At 36.7% G+C, this 19,999-nt stretch overlaps 2 protein-coding genes across 4 annotated transcripts in view; both read right to left on the reverse strand.

Moving 5' to 3' along the window:
• Nucleotides 1-3,999: 3,999 nt before the first annotated feature.
• Nucleotides 4,000-9,157, reverse strand: LOC134539119 (tigger transposable element-derived protein 6-like). 2 transcript variants are annotated; one of them, XM_063380857.1, is made up of 3 exons: nucleotides 8,929-9,157; nucleotides 8,233-8,377; nucleotides 4,000-8,150 (listed from the first exon to the last, which is right to left on the reverse strand). In XM_063380857.1, exon 3 carries the CDS (start codon nucleotides 8,117-8,119, stop codon nucleotides 6,359-6,361), a length of 1,761 nt encoding a protein of 586 aa, XP_063236927.1. In that variant the 5' UTR covers nucleotides 8,120-8,150; nucleotides 8,233-8,377; nucleotides 8,929-9,157; the 3' UTR covers nucleotides 4,000-6,358. The 2 variants fall into 2 exon arrangements, with proteins under 2 accessions (XP_063236927.1, XP_063236928.1); XM_063380858.1 differs by having other exon boundaries at nucleotides 4,000-8,377.
• A 3,491-nt stretch (nucleotides 9,158-12,648) lies between these two features.
• The window catches only part of LOC134539121 (mucin-5AC-like), a 177,821-nt gene continuing 170,470 nt past the window's right edge, over nucleotides 12,649-19,999 (reverse strand). For both annotated transcript variants that reach the window (XM_063380863.1, XM_063380862.1), the window contains exon 9: nucleotides 12,649-18,501. In XM_063380863.1, the coding sequence (XP_063236933.1) occupies nucleotides 18,337-18,501 (165 nt within the window). In that variant the 3' untranslated portion in view covers nucleotides 12,649-18,336. The remainder of the gene's footprint in view (nucleotides 18,502-19,999) is intronic.

Consider the following 19,999-nt stretch of genomic DNA (forward strand, 5'->3'; position numbering starts at 1 on the left):
CCTGGCTCGTCAGTGTTTTCCTTACACGGATATGTTGCGTTATCACATCAATTCCGGAGTTATCATTTGGATATTCCAGCAACGATCATGACTGAACCAGCCCCGTCGGCTGTATAAATAAAAGAAAGAAATTGGTTTGGAAAAAGTGAGAGAATGCTGAGAAACGCAACTTCTGAAAGCAAAGTCCGCTACAATCCCTACATTACTGGTAGTTAATTTTTCATTATGTGCAGGAATACGGACCCTATCTTGAAATAATCATTTTTAATTAGTAGGAACAAGATTATGTGAAGAATTACAATAAAACTGAAATAACACATAAAAGCATGGCTATACAAGTTAATACACCATACAGCACATAAATCCAACAAAAATCACAAAAACAGTATTCTTTTAACTAATTTAATTTATTGAATGTAATTTTTTTGCATGAAGTCTATGCTAAAATGTATGAACAAAATAGAAAAGTTTTTTACTTTTTTTTAAGCTTACAACTATTTTTGATAACTTACTTTTACATTATGACGTTAGTACAATTTTTAAACTCGCAAATACCTGCTGATTGTTCCTGGTAGTTAGGCATGCTTATTACACATTATTATACAGTAAAAGTGGATCATGAATGTCAAAATTACACTCTTTTAGTGTAATAAGTATGTATACGAAACATGTAGGCGTCATTTGTTGAATTACGTATATGCTAACTTTATGAATAAACAGATTTCATAAAACATATAAACAAAAATACCAAAATATCCTGCTTTTAAAATGAATTTGGCCTAAAAATAAAAACGTAAAACCTTGTCTCTATTAATTAGTATTATAATTCTGAAATATTCATTGATACACAAATGTATTTTTGCTATATATTCTCGGCTTGAATGTTTGTTAATCATATCTTTACAACTGCAAAGAGGATTAAAATGAGACAAGTTTGGTTTCATTTTGAAAAGTAATATATCAAAGCAGATTGAGAGGTGAGATTTTATTACAAGATCTTGATAAATTCCTGGACTTGTTTCACCTGGTACATGTATACTTGTCCATGAAGACATTTCTACAAGATAGTAAATGTGGTTTAGGCTCAGACATTTATTATGCTCGCATGTGACATGGTTGTACTTCTCACGGGTGTGTTAATAGACTATTTCCCACTTTTTTATCACAATTTTTCTTTTTCAATCATGGTCTGGATTGATCACCCTGATAGTTTTTGTAACTGAGGACTAAATTAAGTCACACTCTACCCGTCAAGGTAATCTGAGTTACATTCTGAGAGAAAATAAGTATAAGGATCAACCTACTAACTAGTACGGACAGTATATTTTGAAGAACTAATTAAATGCAGTACTGAATTTTTCATTTAAAGTCACTTAAAATTACCAAGTTTATGCTTTTGACCATCGTTCTCCATCGCTGAAAATTTAAATACTAATGCAGAAAATTGCCTAGAATAGACGATGCGTATAAATATTTTACTTGTAAACTTTTATTTTAGTTTATTTTTAAGACCGTCTTGCTCATGATGTGAACGCAATTCTTGTGCATTCTCTCTCACAGCTGTCTCAGACCGACTGGAGCATAAAAGCTGTTTGTGAAAAGGCCGTGCATTCATGAGCATCGCTCACATAGTAAAACTCGCTCACTCATAAATTGCGTATATATTTATGTGTATGACCTTCAATTGCTTGATTCTCTTGATTTGTCAAGGAACAGAGCGCGCTTTGAAAACCTAAGCCGAATGGGCTTGCACACACAATGAAAGGTAATATAAGCCTCATCTCGGAACAGGTTGGTCCAGTTCCGGGAGAGACTGAGCATGAATCTGTAGTTGCATTACTGTTGTTAATCCTTGCATTTCCTTGCTCAACCAGGCTTGCCAGTCTTTGTCTTGTTGCAATCCTTTGACCAGCCTGGCTCTACGAACCCTTTAAACCATGTGACATCGCTGCATGCATCGTGATGGACGAGATTGCAGATACAGAATAGAAAAATGATAGGAACGGTAAGTTGAAGATGACGACTCTGGCTTCACATAGGAGTTCCAAGGTCAGTAGCTCTGAGACCTGGGCATTAGAGCTTGAAAGGAAATTACATACTGTGTCATAATTGGTCACTTTCTACCTCGCTGTTGCTAAATTACAACACTGAAGACTTTGCGGAAATGGTGCTTGGTCGCTACTGATTGTGTAATAAGTGTGGATTTGAAATTCCATGGTTAAACAGTCACTCCAATTGAGATACAGTCATTGATAATGTTTCTACTTCACCCAATATTGTGGGTGTCTCAAACATATCTCGGGTCATCTGCCAACGGTAGCCCTAAACTTGGCAATGCCCTGGGGAACACGATCAGACTCCAGTGGGCTGATTACGAACTCTCGCAGACAGTGGCGTAGCCAGGATTTGTGTATGGGGGGTGTTAAGAAGCATGGCCCCCCCAGGAAAATTTGGATTTTAAGGTGTAAAATAGTGCTATTTTAGCAGTTTTCGGTTCTTAAATTTAAATATTGTAATAGTAAGAATTGTATTAATTTTAATATGAAATTTGTTTGAGTGATGAATAAGAAATTAATTAAAGATTTGGTGCAAAGGGGGGGGAAGTTGAACCCCTAAACACCCCCCCCCCCCCCCCCCCGGCTACGCCCCTGCTCGCAGAGACTTTCTGTATTCTCCACGCTCTGCCGCATTTGGTGAATACGAATCAACATGCGCTGGGTGTTTCGTTATGATCTGCGAGACTTGTGAGCCACAGTAAAAATCAGTAATGTCGAAGGGCCAGCGAAAATTGAATAATTACCGTGTGTGTTAAATGAACTGTCAGTAAAATATGGCTAATTTGTTTCACTGGTAAATTATACATATTTTAGATTCAATTTTTAACTCTGCATTAAACTACAGGTAATTTGTTTGTTAAGTTATTTAATTTAAAAATGGAGCAAAATGAATACGTGTGTAAATTTTGCAATACCTGTGTATTGCCATTGCAAACACAAAACTATAGATAAAAAAAGCTACTGTAACAATTCCTAACCTTAATTTATTGTTCACACTAAACTTCATTGTAAATAGTTGTGGCTTCAGTCCCGGCTATGGTAAAAAGAAAATCGTGGCACCAAAATTCCACATTATTTAATACTTATTATAGTTAAATTACATTGCTGAATTCTTATTTGTTTCACACCAACTGGTACACACATGGTATATATAATGTATTAGTAATGTAGCACCGCATCGGTGCGATAAATACCGTCCGAGATGTATGTTCGTTCTCGAAGGTTGCGGTGTATACCGTAAAAACGTCATCAACGGTCGGTGTTTAACGAAAAAGGTTGTGTTCGTTATCCCGCAACTTTTTACTGTGGCAGTCCACACGATATTCAATGTTTACCGTGTCTTTTATCGCAAAATGTGTGTTAGTGTGTTCATAATAGAGGTGGGTCGAAAAGTATCAACCTGATACTTTGGCACTGATACGCGCCTGTATCAGGAACGGCAAACGAGTACACTTGAAAAGTATCAGAGACTTTAGTATCAGTTCAGAATTCAGCTGGAACAACACCACGGCCAATGAATACAGTACCCGATCGCAGATGACGGTCACTTGGGCGGAGCTTGTGAAAGGGGAGGGAGCAGGAACGACGAATAAGGGATAAAAAAGGGAAAGAATGTAGGGGAGGAAGCGCAGGGGAAGGCGTTGAAGCCTTGAAGGAGAGGCGCAAAGCGATATTGTTACAAGCAGGGCTGCCACTCATGGGTTTTTCCACCCAGATCTGGGTTTTTCCAATGGTGTTTGGGTTTCTGGGTTTTTAAATAATGAATTCCAACAATTCTAGGTTTTTTATAATTTTAATTATTTTTATACCTAAAACAATAATAAAGGTAGTAGCTACTGTATCTGTTGCAATATCTGTTTGATAAATGCAAACAAGTCTATGTGTTTCACACACAAAAATACATATAAACACAAAACTAGTTTTCAAGAAGCTAAGTCGAATATTAAATTAGACACATTCTTCAAAGAGGCTTGCAGAACACAAAACCAATGCAACAATTAACCTTCAAACCAATCTTGTAGAATCAGACTCTGAATAAAGACTAACGTACATGATGCAGTTTTATAAAAACAATTACCGGTTTAAAGGATGCAGTGATGGTGTTTGTTTTGTCATGTATATATTTGTAGGTATTTTTATGATATGTACTGGTCCAAGAATTACTTATACAGCCATTTTGCTGCAGTGTAATTTTCTTTTATTGGTTGTATTTAACCGTTTTCAGTCTTGTAAGGTAATTAATTGTTTTATATTAAAACCAGTTATGTTTATATTTTTGAATTAGTACGCAAACATTTTCAACGATAGCATTTTATACGCATCTGGGTTTTTTACCCATGTGTCTGGGTTTTTTTGTAGGTTATCTAGGTTTTTCATGAATATCAGAGTGGCAGCCCTGGTTACAAGTCGTTTTGTTTATTCTCCTACTTCAAAGTAATACAAGATATAATATTTATATTTGTGCACCTAACAGCTATGAAAATGCAAATAAATTCTCAGTTGACACTAATAACAGATGTAATCAACATATGGACTTTCTTTTTTCGAAAACAATTAGTAACTAGTGTTTTTATACATTAAAAATGCACGATTTTATCAAAAATAAAAAATAAAAAACAGATAGGTACATTAGTGAGCATACTATATCAATGTTTACGTTTCAAATGTTTCTTCAGATTAGTTGATGATTTATAACTCAGTTTTTGTTTACACAAATTACAATTAGCAAACTCATTATTTTCCGTGAAAAAATTCCACACAAATGAAGTCTTTTTCGTGCACTTATCCATTCCTTATTTCACTATAAAGATACTAACTACAAAGCATGACAGCCCGCAACAATGTACATGGTGATACACGGCCAGGACGAACTGCAGTGAATGTTGAACTGATTGATACTGGCTGTATCAGGCGGGCATGAGAGTAACAGAGGTAGAGAATTACCGGGCGTGATAAATAATGTATCAGATTCTCCTTCCGGTCGCACAGTCTGCGTACGCGGAGCTTTGTTGCCTCCTGGGACCGTCTGATACAGAAATATCAGAGACTTGTACCTAGGTACATTACTGTATCAGTATCAGGTTGGGACTGATACCGAAAATTGCTGTCCCAACCCACCGCTAGTTCATAATCAGCCCGCTGGCCTGCTTTCAAGTGTCACAGAACAATCCTTCGCTCCGATCATCAGCGTACTTATATGCTATGTTTTTTTTATACAATTAATTGGCTTATTATCGTCCTGTAAACATTTTGTCGATTGTAACGTAGCTAGTTAAGTGAAGAGATTTAACAGCTGGATGAAACACTCAGTTAATTTATGGAAGAGGAAATCATCGACACACACGCGATCTTTATCTTGTCTGGAACAGTTTCAGATCCAAATAATAAGAGCGGATTTAAATGTTTAATAGTTTTGAAAACAAAAATTTTTAATGATGAAAAAACGCCCGGCGTTTACAAAAACAAAATACAAAAAACGCACGTTACAGCTTTTGATACCTCGAAAGGAATTATGGTTTTATAATCATATAGCAAAGTTCATGCCTTAGAGTCTTACCTACTGCTCTGGTAGATTTGTAGATATGATTTTTCACTACATTACACTAAAATTTTCTCGCTTACAACCCTTCGGGGTGGAATAAAAAAATAATAATGGTAAAATTACGTTGGTGATCATCGTATATTTGATATAAACCAATAACTTAAATTTTACTTTATTTGCTTCGGAGATATAAATAATTACTGTGGACCTTCACAATAAAGCTAAAGTTTGTACTAATAAATAAAGTTTCTTTAAAATCCGTTCAGTACCTACTGTTTTAAGTCATGACGGGAAAAAAATCAGGCAACATTTTTTAAAACAATTATATTTAAATTTGTAATACATATCTAAAGTATAATATTTGTTCCTTATTCTATTTTAATAATTTTTATTTAGTGTACATACCTACTTATTTCTCAGAACAGTTTCACTATCAGTAGGGGAGGGTGGGCCAGAGTGAGACACAAAATTTTTTATTTGAAATCACTGTTTACTTTTCTACATTTAAAGACATCCTCTTATGCCAAAAAATAGCCTGATTAATGCTCTTTATTATTGCAAACTATAAATTCCGTAATATATGAGACCTTTTCTTAGAAAATGCAATTCTTCATTACATATCAAACGTCTCACTGTACCCCACAGATGTTCCACAGTGAGACAGACAGTGGTCCACAGTGAGACAAACTGAATACGCTATACAACAATCAGATTTACCTAACAACAATCACTGCACTTCAACATAAATGCCAGGAAAAATTTATAGAACATTCAGCCGTCCAAAATCTACACAAAATTTGAGGTACGACTTTTGTCTTTTGGTTTTTCCATGTTCAGAAGGAACAGGCAATAATGCTCTAATATCTTTTGTAGCAACTGATGCAATATCTGGAACATATGGGTAAAAAAACTTCCTCCACATTTTTTCACTTTTTCTCAGGAACTTGACTTCATAATCCTCAATGTCTATTTCTCGTAGCACCTCCCCAATGTAAAATTTTGTGTTTTTTCCTGAAAACTCTACCAGGACAAAGTCAACTTCTTTAGGCTTCCTCGCAAGTTGGTCGTATGATTGAAGTTGTATTACTTCATTGTCTGAAGAAACATCAGATTCAGAAAACTCTTCATCTTCATTTGAAATCTCAGTGAATTTTATTTTTATAGGGTCACACTTCTTGAATAGACCTCTCTTGCTGTTCATTTTATGTTGGTATTGAAGAGCAAGTTGGTTTTTTTCTGGTGTGTCAGTTGGAATGAAAGATCTTCCCTTTTTCCTTTTATTAGCAGACTCCAATCTCTTTCCTGCTTTGGGATAGTTATGTATGTTTACTGGGCTTATGTAACTAGGTGTCAAGCTATTTTCTTCAGAATGTCCATCTCCAGTCGTCACCATTGAATTGTGGATTGGAATGTCTTTACTACTGCACGGTCTCGTAGCTTCTGGTGTAGGACTAATTTCCCTGTCAGTCACAGCACTTGCCAAAAAATCTTGCTCTGAAAACACATTCCTGTTAAAAGGAAAAATTCCTGTTTTGCGGAATCCAGGTGTGATGTTTGCGGGTGTCATTGCTTTTTCGTGTGCTTCACAAATTAAACTTGCCACATCATATATCGAAACTGTTTTTCCAGGGTTTCTCATCATCCACGAGTCAACCGAAGCATTATAGAAAGACTTGAAGGCCGCAAACACTGATACATCAAGTGGTTGAAGGCGATTACTGCAGTGAGGAGGAATTGTTAAAATGGTTACCCCATTTTCCTTGGCTAACTCGATAGCCTCTATACTTAAGTGGCTCTCGTGAATGTCCAGTATCAAAACAGCGGGATTTTCTAGCGAGGAAAATGAGTGCTTCACAAAATGGTGCAAAACTTCAACAAAGAGTTCACCATTCATCCAACCTGACTGTGTTGCGAGGCCAAGACTTCCAGTGGGGGCACCATGAAGCATATGTTCCTTAAAATGCATTCTTGGGAAGATGACTGGAGGAAGAGTATTCCCTGCTGCGTTGACAATATAACATGATGTGACGAGGCTGCCTTTCTCGCCACTTGTTACTTTTGCAACTTGCTTCACTCCTTTTCCTGCAATGATTTTGGTTGGTTTTTGACCAGTGCTGCAACCAGTTTCATCAAAATTGAAAATACGCAATCCATTGGAGAAGTGGTCAGATCGTTTAAGCACAGTCTCAAGTTTATCGAAAAACAGCCCCACATTGTGTTTATTAAATGATGTAGCACGTGACAAACTGCAAGCTTCTGGCTGCCTTAGGGATAAGTCTGGATGCCTCTTCAAAAAACCCCGGACCCACTCTATTCCAGCTTTCTTTTGGATTTTCCATGTTTCGGGACAATCAATACCATTTCTTGATGCAATTTCAAATGCTAATTCTCTGCAGTTCATCAAACTCAGGCCATAACACATAGCTGAACAAGTTAACAGATAATCTTTCAACTCGCTTTCTTGTTCAGTGTTAAACACTTGGCGACTGTTGTACTTGGGACACATTCTCATGTTAGCCATTTAGGGATTATTCATCTTTTTTCTCACATACCTAAAACACGAAACAATTTTGTTGAGAAAGACATATTTTATAAACCATAAGTAGGCCTGAATCTCATAGCACTAAGCCTCACCTGTGAAGTGTCTGAAAAGCTAAACCTTTAGTTTTTGCAGCTTTTCGCACTGACAAGCCTTCCTCCACAAGTTTTACAGCTGCTCTCATGTCATCTTCTTTAAATGTTCCAATAGTTGTTTTTCTCTTCCTGTTGCGTGTCATGACTGAAAAACAATTTTTTTTTAACCTTTTTAAAAATAAAATGGGTTAAATGGATATGTAAGTTTGATAATTAATGTAACTTGAAATTAAGTATCAAGTAATATTGGATGTTAATTTTGCTTTGTTATTTTATAGAATATATATGCCTATCTAACAAAAAAAAGAACATTTTTGTGTGACAATAAATATTTAACAGTTAAAATTGCATAACGTAACCAAGAACTTTTTTTCATATAGTCATCTAAAAATTAGCAAAATCTAATGTGGGGCTGGATGTTCCCGAAACGGAAGCTAGCTATTAAATTTACAAGCATGGGGTACAGTGAGACATGTCTCACTGTGCCCCATTCTGTTGTGTCTCATTGTGCCCCACACTACTACACACATATCTATGAATTAAAAATCCTAACCTATAATAACCAGCATGTCTGTGACTCTATTAATTATTCCTCAATATGTGCACATTAAGTTAATGTCTTAATAAGTAACATATAACAACAAATATAAGTATGAAAAATAATAAACTAAGGAAAGAAAATATTTCTTTTCTTACCTGAAAACCAACACTTTAAAATATCTGGTTAATATCAGGTGTCATCAACATTAAAACATAATAAAAATGGAGGTCATGAAGGGTACCAACATGGGAAATATTGAAAGAAATTTCCATTTAATAATAGTTGGAGTTAAAAGACATGTCTCACTGTACCCCATGTCTCACTCTGGCCCACTCTCCCCTATAGATGAGTTATTTGCACAACATCGACTATTAAAAATTATCCACCTCTCGGGAACTTATAATATCCTGGTATCACACTGGCACAAACAGCATAGTTCCGATATTCTCATGTTTCGCTACCAAGCATTTTGGAATGACTGATAAGAAAAAGTAGTTAAATTTTTTATTGGAACGTTGACTGATTCATCAATGTTTTTCAGTGCTTGTCACGCAATATCGGAACACTCACTCATTGTCTTTTAAGTGAGCCGTAGCATATCATAGTATCAGGCTACTAGGATCTGAGAAGAGGTTTATACAACAATTTGACCTCTTGGAGAGTTATAATCTCCCGATACAACACTGGCAAAAAAACGGTACCTTAAACAGCTTTGAGCAGCATCATATAAATAAATAGTACCAGGCTGTTAGGATCTGTGAAGAGGTATACAACAATGTGGCCTCTCTGAGTGTTATAATCTCCTAATACCGCTTCTTCTTATTTATGAGTATTTTATTTTAAATAAATTTCTATTATAGTTATTTGTACTATTAAGGATTACTTAATATTAAATTAATTAATTATTTTTTCTCAAATTGAATTGATCTAATATATTGTGTTATTTAAAGTTATTTTTATTGAATACACAAAAAACTGCAAACGTTCTGGTAACACTGATAAGAAAATACAGCAGTTTACTTTTTATTGTGTCCCATTGATGATTCATCAATGTTTTTCAGTGCTTATTACGCAATATCAGAACCCGCTCGTGGTCTTTTGAGCCAGCTATATCATAAATTCAGCAACAAAAAAGCTGTTTGATTGATTGATATTCTCTCATTGCCAAGTATTTTATAAATGGTGTTGTTACATGCTTGCTGGGAGGAAGAGCAGTGACGCATGCCACGTACTCGATCGGACCTTCCAGCGAGTCTGGCCAGCGACTCTGCACAGGCGCTGACATCTCACATGTCACGCGTGCCCATCCTCCCTCCGCTCCCCGCTCTGCGTCCCGCCTAGGACTATTGTCAGGGACACTTTTAGCAGCCCGGGAGTTCTGCGGGCCTACAGAGGATGCAGCCGTGCGTGCTTGTAGAACGTTACCTGTGGCCATTCTCAATGTTTCAGGCGTCGGGTCGGTCCGGTGTTGACGCAACTTGTCACAGCCGCTCTTGTCTGTTCGAGAAGGACGCCAGGGTGTGCAAGCAGCGATGCCGGATTCCGTGAAGTTCGAAGAGTTCCGTGAGTGAAGGGAAGTGAAACATCGGCGAAGAAAGTGAGAGCCCCCCCCCCCCCCCCCCCTTCCCCCCATCCTTCTCGAGAGCGACTGGACCGTGAGAGTGCGACTGAGTGGCGCGGGACTGTGTGTGTGGACAGCCACGAGGTGGAGGGGCGAACCACTGTCGAGACCAGCTCCAGTGAGGAGTGCAAACTGTGGAACTTGACAGACACTGAGTGACTTGCGAATAAACATTTTTAAGTGCAAGTTATTGGTGATCACACATTTTTAAGTACAGTTATTTATTAGTACTGTAAATATGTATTAGTAAATAACAAAACTGTAATAAAACTTATTTGGGCTATCACTTATGAACCCAGTTCTCCCCACATAAGTTCATAACAATATATATGTGTGTGTGTGTGTGTGTGTGTGTGTGTGTATGTATGTGTGTGTATATATACATATAGATAAATGTAATGGAACTTTTTATTCCTAAGGTACCGTAGTGAAAGGGGGTAAAAATATTTAATGATAAAATCATATATCCAAAGTTATAATTAAGTGGAAGTTAAGATATTGAATATGAAGACAAAGCAAACGAAAAACCCCAACAATCTTCTTCGAATGATTCACGGAATGAGGAAGAATGATTTAAAACAATTTTGTGGACATACATATTGCTAGTTTTTACTGTATATCTTACAGAAACATCAAGAATGAAAAGAAGAAGAAAAAATAATACACCAACATACAGAAAACAAGTCAAAATCAGCAGATGTCAAGTTTTAAATGTATATCCAGAACAAAGAACTCCTTGAAGAATTAATATTCTGTTACTATTTTCCGGAATTTAACCCCTAAGAGGGATAGGTATAAAGAGGAATTACTATATTTTGAAAAAATTGTTTATTTCTTTTAATCTATCCTAATGGGAGATAAACTGAGCACACGTAACAAGTCACATAGAACTTTTTTAATTTAACCATTTTGGGGTGAAAATAGGTCAAGATTAATTTACAGTAAAATGTCACACCTCTGAAGCAAATCAAGTGGTTAGCAAGAAAATATAGAAATATAATTTTTTGTTTGTTTGTTGAAGTTATGTTCATAAGGGGTTGAAAATGGGATGAACTTAATAATAAAAATATATCATATATCTGAATTAAACAAAGCTGATGTTAAGAAATTGCACCCCTAAGAGGGTGAAATGAAATACATAATTTTGTTTTCATAAAAAAAAATAGCTGATACATAAATACATATTGATATTTCCTCAGAACATGTTGCATGAATCAGGAAACTTCAGTCTTGAATGTTACTAATTTGTACAAAAGTTTTGTTTTAAAAATGGTATGCATTTATTGTTTCTTTGAGGCCTCGGTTGTATAAATAAGGCAGTTTTAATACACAAGAATTCAAAACATTTTAAATGTTATTCTGCATCTTTAATTTTTGTGAGATTTGTGCGTGATTATGGCATTGACCGGTTTCAGCGTATATCAGAGGATTATCTGCTTAGCTTTAGTTTCAGGTATGTCACAAATATCTTCAAGACTTTGATGTTAAATTTTATTCAGCAATTTACACTCTTCAGAATCATTAAAAAAAATTCCGTAACATTATTTGGTATTGTGGTCTTATCGAGTGATGTCAAAATAGCGTCCTGAATCTTGCCTCTCAACCCCGAGCACGTGAGGGTAGCAGACAGCAAGAAATTGGCTTAAATATCTAATTTAGCAAGTCAGTTTTTTTATGTAACTAAAAGCTTTAATTATTTAAGATTAGCAATGACAACTGGCAGTTGGAAATGGGAAATGCATTATACTATTAATTAAAAGCTGTTAACACTGAGCTATTAATATAATCTTTACGAAACTTTACCTACATGCCAAATTTCGGCCTCAAACGTTCAGATTTAAATGTGAAAGGAAAATAATAAAATAAATGTAACATTATTGCATAATTTTCACTTAAAGTGGTGTTGATAATTATTCATTAGGTTCTAAATAGACTATTATTTCCAGATTTGTGCAAAGATATGTCTATTGAGCGAAGTTTGTATGCTCTTTGGATCTTTCTGGGTAATTTGCTGATTCACATCTTCAGCTCTCTTAAATTTGAATTTCAAATAAATATCTTATATATGTTCATTTTAAATAGTACATTTACCAAACCACCGTATTATAACACTAAAGTTTTAATACAAAAACAGCTTGCGAATGCTGAATACTAGAGCATTGTTCTGACCACACACATATAGTGTCAAAAGCTGTTATATTTACCTGATACACTGACATTTAATCAAATAGGGTGTGGAGAGAGATTGTATATATTTTCCTCCATACTTTATTAGTTCAAAAATTCTATTCAAATACATGAACATTTCACCAATTGTTTAAAATTAGCAAGTTACATCAACACACACTTAACATAAATCTGGTTCAGTACATCTATTCTTATCATGATACCCAACAAACAATGAACTAATGTCATTTTATTTAAACATTTTGAATATAGAACAAAGACCTTCTAGGAAAACACCTAGATACAATTAAACAATTGTAAATCGACAAATGAGGCTACAAGTTATCAATACTTTCATGTTAATATTCGTAAGACACATGTTACATAGTCATATGGATGGTGCTCTATTGTAATATGCCACATCAAAGAACTTTCGTTTTTGAATACAGTATTACAAGCTGATAGCATCTGTTTCGTAAATAGGCCACTACGTAAGTTGTTGGATAATAATTTCATGTGCTCTCATTTTGAAAGTCAGCCATGCTGTACAGTTGAGTGCATTGGAGCCAGCATTTAGCTGAAAGCACTTGTAATGGTCAAACAGTTTTGGTGTTTGAACGTGAATATTAATGAACAATTTGCAACTTGACAGCTGGAAATAAAAATTCAGCTCAAAGATTTAAAACCTAAGCTTTTAAATTATCACCAGATTCTCTAGCAGTTATAGCTAATAATTAACATAAATATTCATTTTAAAGTGAATTTAAACTATCTTGTTTGAAATTTAATTTTTGTTACTTATGAGGTTTATAATGTTATTATCTACTAATATGTGAATAAAATGATCGCGTAGTTTTTTTTAGGAATGTCCAAAATGTAACTTACTGAATAACCAATAAGTACGTAGGTCATTACCTGATTATCTAGCTTTGAAAAATCTAAGAATAGGTACATTTTAGGTATTATGTTTTAAACATACAAATTTTTATATGGGTAGCACTGTACTTAAGTCTACAGTGAGTCCCAAGCAGTCTGTGAATTTTGTGAAATGTCATTTAATCAACCATCACTTCAGATTGCATAGTTATCAGAGACCAGTAATCCTTCAGAGGGACACACATTTCAAAAAAATGATAGTTCATTTCGGAAAACGTTTTATTTCGGGAAGCAGTTTTAACCTACAAATATCATTTATTTTCCTTAAGTTGAAATTTTTTTAGTACCGTAGCTGAAAAGTTGAGAAAATAAATAATTCTTGAAGCTTGAATTATGTAGGTAAAGGTGGTTTATAATTAAGGTAGGAATTGTTTTAAATGATTACCTTAATCAACAACCATTAGATTATTAGTATTCAATACTGTATTCCAATTTTTGTTCTTATTTCGTGAGTGGCCTGTGTATCAAAATTTCTACTTGCGAGGGCACTGTAGGGTAAAAGCAGCATGCAAAAAATTACAAAAAAACAAACATTGTTACAAGACCTGTATTTTCTCGATGTCTAATAATGTCTCACCGAAAAACTACATTCATATTTTGATTGTGTTCAGTGTTTGATGTACAGTATGAATCATCAAACTTATTTTGCAGTTAGCTATCCTAACACCAAGAAATATTCATTTATAAATTACGCTTATAATGTATTTCTAAATAACCATGTAGGTAATCTAGGTAAACCCATAACTATGCATTGCGTACAGTTTTGTATTAGCTAACCAACTAGTTCACTATGACAGTACTTAATGACAGAGCTATGTAAATGGTGGCTAGTGACATGCTATTCATTTCCAATTAAAATATAAACACGTATTTAAGAAGTAACTGAAGAATCAAATGCAGAGGGAATGGTATATATATTTTTTCAATTTAGCTTTTCAGATTTGAGATCTGAAAAATTTACTGTTTAATAACAGGAATATTTCATGATTATCAGTTTCAAAATGTTATATATTAAATTTAGTTCTGTGCTAACATAATTCTATATAGCTCAACTTACCAGACAACGATATTTGAACAAAAATGGGTTAAGATTCTTGGATTGATTTACTCATGGGGTAGGTTTATTCGTGAACAAGTATGATATTTTTAAAAAACCTCAAATGTATATTAATTTCAATTCAGGCTTAGTTAAGTACAGTAGCAGTAAATATTCCAAAAATATCTCGAAGCATTCTTTTTTTTTTACATTGCACAGGCATTAACGTGAAGATACAAGAGATCTGTTTCATGTAACTAAAAAGATAAAACATCAGTGTACACTTTCAGATAAATTCGTCTATAGCATAGTATTGTGCAGTTACCAAATGCATGATTCAGTAATATGACTTATAAGTCATTTCCATAAGTAGTTTTCACATATCAAACAACAATTCTCATGATTACAGTTCTGAAATAAAGTTAAATGTTCATCATGCCAAGGTAAGTTTACCTAGGTCAGAATATAAAACAACAACATTCTTCACTAAACTAAACAACTTGGCTTTCTACTAGTTCTTGAAAATGGGGGCCATCATTCATAGAATTTTTATGTAAGCTAATTGATCTTAAAAGAATGTATGAGTAGTCAGTACATAATTTTAAAGTTTTCAGCCTCCAAAACAAAAGTTTCTAAAGAACTGTCACATATATATTCAAGTTTCTGATGTTAAATTGTGTCAAGGTAATTTTTTTTTGGCCTGAATACATCTGACTACCACACAGTAAATGGCTAGAAAATATTACGTAAAAAATTCCACTGCTGTATAACACAGTACTGGAAATTACAAACAAAAAAAAAAAAAATTCGTTGATTATGATTGGATTGCCATGAGTAACTGCAGAAACCAGAGAGAGGCTGGTCAACCCTTTCAGTCCATTCGTCCACTGAAGTGGACAATTTGTGTCCTCGATGATACACGGAGTTTATGGGACTTTGAATTTGTGGGTTAAGTTGTACCCACATTCTAGTGCACATTGTACGGTACTTTAAGGCTATGAAGTAAACACATTTTTACAACTTTCATTAACTATTATAAAATAATTATACATTAATATAATAATTATAGTATAATATTGTTACCAAAAAATAAAAAGTTTAATTATAATAAGAAAAAAATTTAAATGAGGTATATCATAGGTAGAGACCCATCAATTTCGCGGGTACATTTCGTGTTATGCTAACATGCAAATAATTATACCTTAGTGCTGCTTCTGCCATTGGTTCTCTGTTAATCTGGAGGACTGGGCGCCAATTAGAGACCCTCACTCATAGAAGTGTCGAATCACAGGCCACCCGGTCCAGACGACTCACAAGTCAACAGTTGGCATTTGCCCGAGTGCGTAGAGGATATTGGAGTCTATCCTGGAGGTCATTGAACCCGCGAAATTCACGGGTCTCTGACACAGTGTGACTGAAAGGGTTAAACTTGTAAAATGTGGTGAGACGAGTGACACGGCCGGACGAGAGGGTTCACCGGGAATGACGGCCCCCCCTCAAGCAGACAGCAGGAGCGGCCGGTGACGAGAGTGTGTGTGCGTGCGTGGTGCGTGCGCGAGCGTGCACGGCTGATTGCGAGAGTGCTCGGTGCAGGACGGGCGGCAGGACGGTGCAAGTGTCGAGAGTACGAGAGTACGAGAGTACGAGAGAGCTCTTCCGCGGGGGACGACCCCGCCGAGTGCAAGCCACGCAGGGTGAGGGGTGGGGGGGAAGGGAAGAGGTTACTGTCCGAAGCCCTCGTCACACAAAGGACGTTCCCTAGGAAGCAGGGGCACAACAACTAAATTTCCAAAGGGGGGGTGGGGGGGGGGGGGGGCAATATACCTTTTTATAAAGAATCATTGATCCCCCCTATTGAAGCGGGGGGTCCTCCCCCGGGAAAATTTGTATTTCAAGGTGGAAAATGGTGCTATTTCAGCAGTTTTATTATCTAAAAATTAATTACACAGCACTTTCTTTGCCCCCGTTTTCCCCCCCTTCAAGGTTTCAGAGGGGGGCAAAATACCCTTCCCCCCCCCCTGTTGTTGCGCCCCTGCTAGGAAGGTCTTCCGCGGCAGCAGGTAAGGATGGTTCTGCGGAAGAACTGGCAGAGCGCTCGCCGTTTCCATGGAAGATTCGGTTAACAGGTTGTGCTAGAATTTCTGTGGAACGTTTCCAAGAAGGTGGGAATTTTACCCAATATAATGTCCCTAGCATCATAACCGGTAATTAATTTTTTTTATAGGGATTGAAGTTTTCTTGATTACTGATTTCAAATTGTGATGAAAATGAGATCTGGTGAAGCAGTGAGAGCAATATGCGACAGTTTTGAGAAACATCCACGTTTATGCAATACCAAAAAAAAAAGTATCAACTATGCTAACAAAACCATTCACGCATGCCAGGCCTACACCAGTCGCAGTTCTACGTGTGATAAGTTTCTTCCGTGCGAACATCCGTACCTGCTGCCAATGAGGTTTGGCTACCGGTTCTGCTGGAAAGTTCTAGCGGAGCCTGCGTGAAACTTCTCATCGTGTGATAAAGGCTTTAGTCGTTGTCTGACAACCGCTGGTTCTGGTTCGTTGGGCGGAGAGGAGGGGGTAAAGGCGTGGGGAAGCCTACAGTTCACAGAGACAAGAGCCATACCCTCACAGTTCCGAAGTTCTCAAAAGTTTGCAGATTGCTCGTCAAGAAAACACCACATTGCAAAGGTTCATATATTTTACGGTCATAAGAGCATTTTAAACAACTTTAATGTAACATAACCAACCCTCCCAGGAAAAAATAAAAAAAATATATATTTATTACACTGACCGAACCCAACATAACCTAGGCTTTTAGGGATGCGTCCACAGCACACACATCATTTAGCAAATGCAGCCACAACGTAAAGTACTCATTTCTAAGGTACAAGGAACCTTTTGGAGTCATAATATCCACGAATATTCAGCAAAATGAAATAACATCGACCAATTAAAAAAAAATTAAATGCAACGTGGATGTTATAAATAAAAATTTTCTTATAAATCTCAAAATATTAAAAAATACTTTTAATGAGCATTAAATGCCGCTATAAGTGTTTAAGTTCTCCTTTCAGTGATTATTAAAATGTATTTATTTGTATCTATTTGAGATATCACTTACGCTTATAACGTTTTAAAAATAATTTTAAGCCAAAAATCTGAAGCTATATTATATTCAAACAAAATAAAGAGTGCAGCCGCATCCCTAGAAATCTTGATGTAGTGGACGCACAGGCATACCTTGCAAGGAACACAGAACATATTAACAGTTAATTGCCTTAAGTAAAACAATTCCTGAACTGGTGTATGGATGATAATTTATTAAGTCTGCGTGTTTTTTTTTAAAGCAATTCGACAGTTAACTATATATCAATTCACGAGACGGAAAGTCATAATATGCATGATGGAAAACATCGATACATGACAGAAATGCGTAGATGAGGGAAAGATGGAAAGATGCGAAGATGACCGCGTTCCCTGGCTTAAGGGAACCGTTAAGCTGGTATTCGGGTACAGCTCCAACCTCTTGGATGAACTCGGGAACTGTTCGGGTTTGCGGTTGTGGCGCTCACCCCCGTGGACCGCAGGCTGCCCGAAGGCGTGTGAGGGCGGGATTTCCCCGACACGCGGTGCGACGCCTAACCTAACAGTTCCAGACACGTTTCAGCGAAGTGTCGCGGAGACGTCTCTGGAATGGGGGGGTGGGGGTGGGGGTTGAGGGAAGGGAGAGGCTTGCGAAGTGCGGCCGGCGGTCCGTCCCATCCCCCGGCGAGGCTTTGTGCGGAGCTGGGGGCTTCCCCCCTCAGCCGAGGACCCTGTTGAGGAAGTACGGGTAGAAGGACCTGCCCTGCGGGCGGGTGAGCCTCCTGCCCCTGTTGGGTCGCGCCGGGGCCTCAGGCTCCGCCCCCAGGTCCTCCGCGGTGTCCCCGGAGGGCAGCTCCGTCCACGCGTGGTCCTCCTCCTCATCCTGCCGCACACAGTGCCTTGCCAACAAACACATTGCACCAGGGACATCCCAAAAGTAAGAGCTCTGTTCGGTCATTAAAGAAAAGTATGTGCGTCGAGTCCTCCAGAAGTGAAACTTCTTGCTTATTATGTCATCATGGTACAGGAAACTCTTTCGGCTGAGGTCGCGTTAAAAACAAATTATCAAGTATGCGGGCGGTAAATTATGCTATCGCTAGAGACCTGAAAAAATAATTCGCGATTTTCATTTACCTACAGGAGGATGGACTCCGTGCGATCCTCTACGCACTCGGGCAAATTGCATCTGCTCATTGGTTACATACTGACTCGCAGTACCTGTTGACTGGTTTTTTTTTTTTGTGATTCGCTACTTCCTTTGTTTACATTTTTTTCCATTGGCCCAGAGTCCTTCAGATGTACTGCAGCCCCATCACGGTAGCAGCAAAAATGCAAACTTTTTTTTTGGCTTCCAGCCTATCGTGAAATGAATGCGCAAATTTTTTCAGGTCTCCAGCTATCACCCAAGTATGTGAGCGTGAAAGTGTGCAAGTGTGCTAGTAAGCTGTGTCATTTTTACCTCTTCCCCTACCACGGACCTAACTATTATCCTCATGCGATCACAATTTTTGTAACGCTCGAAAATTGTAGCGCCCTCAGCAAAAAAAAAAAAACAAAAAAAAACTTCGAAATTCAACTCGTGACAAAAAAGTTTTTATTGGCATTTTTAGAATACTACATATCTACTTCACATTTCCACATAATCACCATTCAGTTCAAATCACTTTTCGTAACGCTGCACCAGTTTCTTCAACCCCTCTGCATAGAAGTTCGCAGCCTGCGAATGGAACAAACACCTTGGCCGTAGGCGTCATGGATTTCGAATACGCAATGCGTGTAGCATAAGTACAGGCACTTCGTAAACAACTCCGGAAAAGTTTAGAAAATCTCAGCACTCGAGTAAAAAAACGATGCCTACAGTTTTTTTTTGGGATGAAAATGGTGTTCTTTTGGTTGATTTTATCAAACGTTGGTCAACATTTACAGCAAAAGTTACAAAAATTACGATTATCAACTGATTTAATTTTTAGGCAGTGATATTCTATGCAGAGGGGTTAAAGGAACTTTTGCAGCGTTGCGCAAAGTGTTTGGAACTGAACGGAGATTAAGTAAAATTATAATGTAGATGAAGTCGGTAAAGTAGATGGCGATAAAAACTTTTTCTCGAAAGTCAATTTCTTTTAAATGACCAAATGGAGCTTACTTTATGAATATCCCTCGTTGCTTTGTTCAACACATGGTTATTTTTGCATATATGAAGTACTTTTTTTGAAATAATACTGAGTATTTCTTACGAAAGTTGACACATTATTTTATATTTTAATTTGTTTCTTACAAGTTTAATTTTTTTATAACATGGAAATGATAATAAAAATATTTAACAATTTTATTTTATTATAGTACTGGAAAGCTATTCAGGGAACGGTTTAGAAATCACTTCA

Source organism: Bacillus rossius, chromosome 14 (assembly GCF_032445375.1).
Source record: "Bacillus rossius redtenbacheri isolate Brsri chromosome 14, Brsri_v3, whole genome shotgun sequence".
Classification (NCBI taxonomy): domain Eukaryota; kingdom Metazoa; phylum Arthropoda; class Insecta; order Phasmatodea; family Bacillidae; genus Bacillus; species Bacillus rossius.

What these genes read in the sequence shown, in the direction of transcription:
- LOC134539119 (XM_063380857.1), bottom strand. Translation starts at nt 8,119, where the DNA reads ATGGCTAACATGAGAATGTGTCCCAAGTACAACAGTCGCCAAGTGTTT.